Here is a 2,530-nt window from a genome sequence, read left to right as displayed (position 1 = left end):
TGTCCGGCACAACACCGGAAGTTGCGTCACCACCGCGCAAGCATATTCATTAAACATGGCGACCGTGACAACAGGTGAGAGAGGCCCCGGCGAGACACATACAACACATTTACCAGTAAAATTCGAACAATTTGAGGARAAAAACAGTGAGATATGACCTCCGAGAGCTTTCTTAACGTTAGCGTAAAAACCTAACTTGTTGAAGGCGCAACAATCTGACCGTTTTAGCTCGTTTTAATTCACAGCCGACGAGTGCTAGCATTGATGCTAACATCTGTAGGGTTAATGTTATTTTTAATGTGTCGTGTTTTAATTAATAACAACGAACGAAATATTTGGGCTAGTCGAACCTGTGAGGGGTCACATATACTAGGTGTTTTAGCAATCTGCTCATAGCATTTTTAGATTTCTGAAAACGAAACGCCAATGTTGTAGCACGGCAGTCTCTTCATCTCTTCATCCTGTGCGGCTGTAACTTGTTTAAGCGCCTGTGTGTGTCAAATGATGAATTAGTCAGTGTGAGAGTTTGATGTCGGTGCGGCAGAGAGCGTATTCAGTGACTGTCAGGGTTATTGTTGTGGCAGCTGTTGTGCTTCCTTTCTGTRTCTGTAACTTCAGCCAGAAGATGTTTCATCATTAGTGATATAAATAACCTCCAGCTGCTCACAGTCAGCCTGTAGTGAACCCCAAGACACTGCTGTCTCCTCAGATTTATGTTTGGTTTCAGGCTGCTCTCCTACTGCAAAATACAGTGTTTATGACTATCTACAATTAGCTGTATTTCAGTCACAATTTTATCGCCACCTTTGGATAGTAATACTTTAAATAGTAAGGCTAGTAATACTACTCTTTTTTTTATAGAATGACTGATTTTATGTGACATCTGTAGTAGACTATCATCAAATAAAATCACAACAGATTTGGTAGTTTGAGGATTTTTTTACTTGAGTTTATATTGTCCTTCAATTATTTTTATCATTTAGCCACCTCAGAGTGGATCCAGTTTTTTAAGGATGCAGGGATTCCAGCTGGCCTCGCAGTCAATTATGCTGTTTCCTTTGTGGACAACAGGTAACTTGCAGCTTGTGTTACATAAAGCYGACATCAAACATCTAAGATTTTTTATTCTCTGTTTTTGTAATTACATTTTTTTTCTGCCTATTAATATAACTACAGAATTCAGAAGAACATGCTGATGGACCTCAGTAAAGACATCATGATGGACCTCGGTATTACAGTTGTTGGTGACATCATTGCCATTCTTAAACATGCCAAGCAGGTGTACAGGCAGGTGAGGTCAACTTTAATGTCTTGAAATGTTGTAAATGGCTCACTTTGACCATTTTTATTTTAGCAATGTATTTCAGATGGTGTTATAGCTGTTAACTTGAGGCTCTAAAGCAGGGGTCACCAATACGGTGCCCGCGGGGACTTTGAGTCGCCCGCAGGACACCTTGTAAAAATAGCACTGATCGTCATAGAAGCAGCGCTCTAAATACTAAAAAAAGGAACCAAAAAAGTCACCCATTTTGAGCTATTATTAACAAAACACTTTCCAAACAGCTGCTGTTAAAGCCACGTCTCCCGTTAAAACGCTGTCAACTCAACAAACTCAACAAATTCTCTCCTGCGTCTCGCTCCGAGTCCCTCTCTGTCCTGTGGACTGCAGCTGCACACAGACACACACTGAACTCCACCCCCAACGCCCACCCTTCAAAAAATTAACCCTTAGGGCACAGATATTCAGCTTGTTTACCTCGGAGTAGAGGCGAATTATATTACACAACTGATAACCTAATAAAGTTCATTGTGTCTATAAAATCAATCTACGTTTTCCTAATTACTAGACACTTTTTTATTTTTTATGTCTGTACAGACATACCTGACATGTTTCGACGTGTACTTCCGTCTTCATCAGAGGTGTCACAGCTGATGTTGATTGGGTGTCGGCTCATCAATACATATTGACAAGCCGACACCGCCCCCTGCTGGCTTCACTGCTGGAGGATGTCACTCCAGGTATGTGAGAGCTTGTAGGCCCAAAAAGCGAGCCCACACAGCTATGAACCGGGATGAGGGGGCCTACAAGCTCTCACATACCTGGAGTGACATCCTCCAGCAGTAAAGCCAGCAGGGGGCGCTGTCAGCTTGTCATTATATATTGATGAGCTGACACCTCTGATGAAGACAGAAGTACACGTCGAAACATGTCAGGTATGTCTGTACAGACATATAAAAATAAAAAAGTGTCTAGTAATTAGGAAAACGTAGTAGATTTATTTTATAGACACAATGAACTTTGTTAGATTATTTGTACAAGGATTGTTCTAAACCCCATTTTAAATTTCATCAATGGGAAACCGTGGAGCTCGTCTGGTGAAGCTGCAGGAATTATTTTATGTCTAACCGCAAGTGACTGAAGTATGTCAATATTTCATTTCTATATTAAAATTAAACTTAATTACGATAATTAATTCAAACAGACTTCAGAACACAGTAAGAAAAAAGATGAGAAAGAAGGATGTTATTA

The 2,530-nt window shown here is 40.4% G+C and overlaps 1 protein-coding gene across 4 annotated transcripts in view; it reads left to right on the top strand.

The window, feature by feature from the left end:
* Positions 1-2,530, top strand: part of cunh19orf47 (chromosome unknown C19orf47 homolog) — an 8,722-nt gene continuing 6,192 nt past the window's right edge. For 2 of the 4 annotated variants that reach the window (XM_014022857.1, XM_014022856.1), the window contains exons 1-3: positions 1-74; positions 984-1,071; positions 1,177-1,291. In XM_014022857.1, the coding sequence (XP_013878311.1) occupies positions 56-74; positions 984-1,071; positions 1,177-1,291 (222 nt within the window). In that variant the 5' untranslated portion in view covers positions 1-55. The other 2 variants (XM_014022858.1, XM_014022859.1) reach the window with 2 other exon arrangements.

This window comes from Austrofundulus limnaeus, unplaced genomic scaffold (assembly GCF_001266775.1).
Source record: "Austrofundulus limnaeus strain Quisiro unplaced genomic scaffold, Austrofundulus_limnaeus-1.0 Scaffold344, whole genome shotgun sequence".
Taxonomy (NCBI): domain Eukaryota; kingdom Metazoa; phylum Chordata; class Actinopteri; order Cyprinodontiformes; family Rivulidae; genus Austrofundulus; species Austrofundulus limnaeus.
This window is presented reverse-complemented; position numbering and strand designations above follow the sequence as displayed.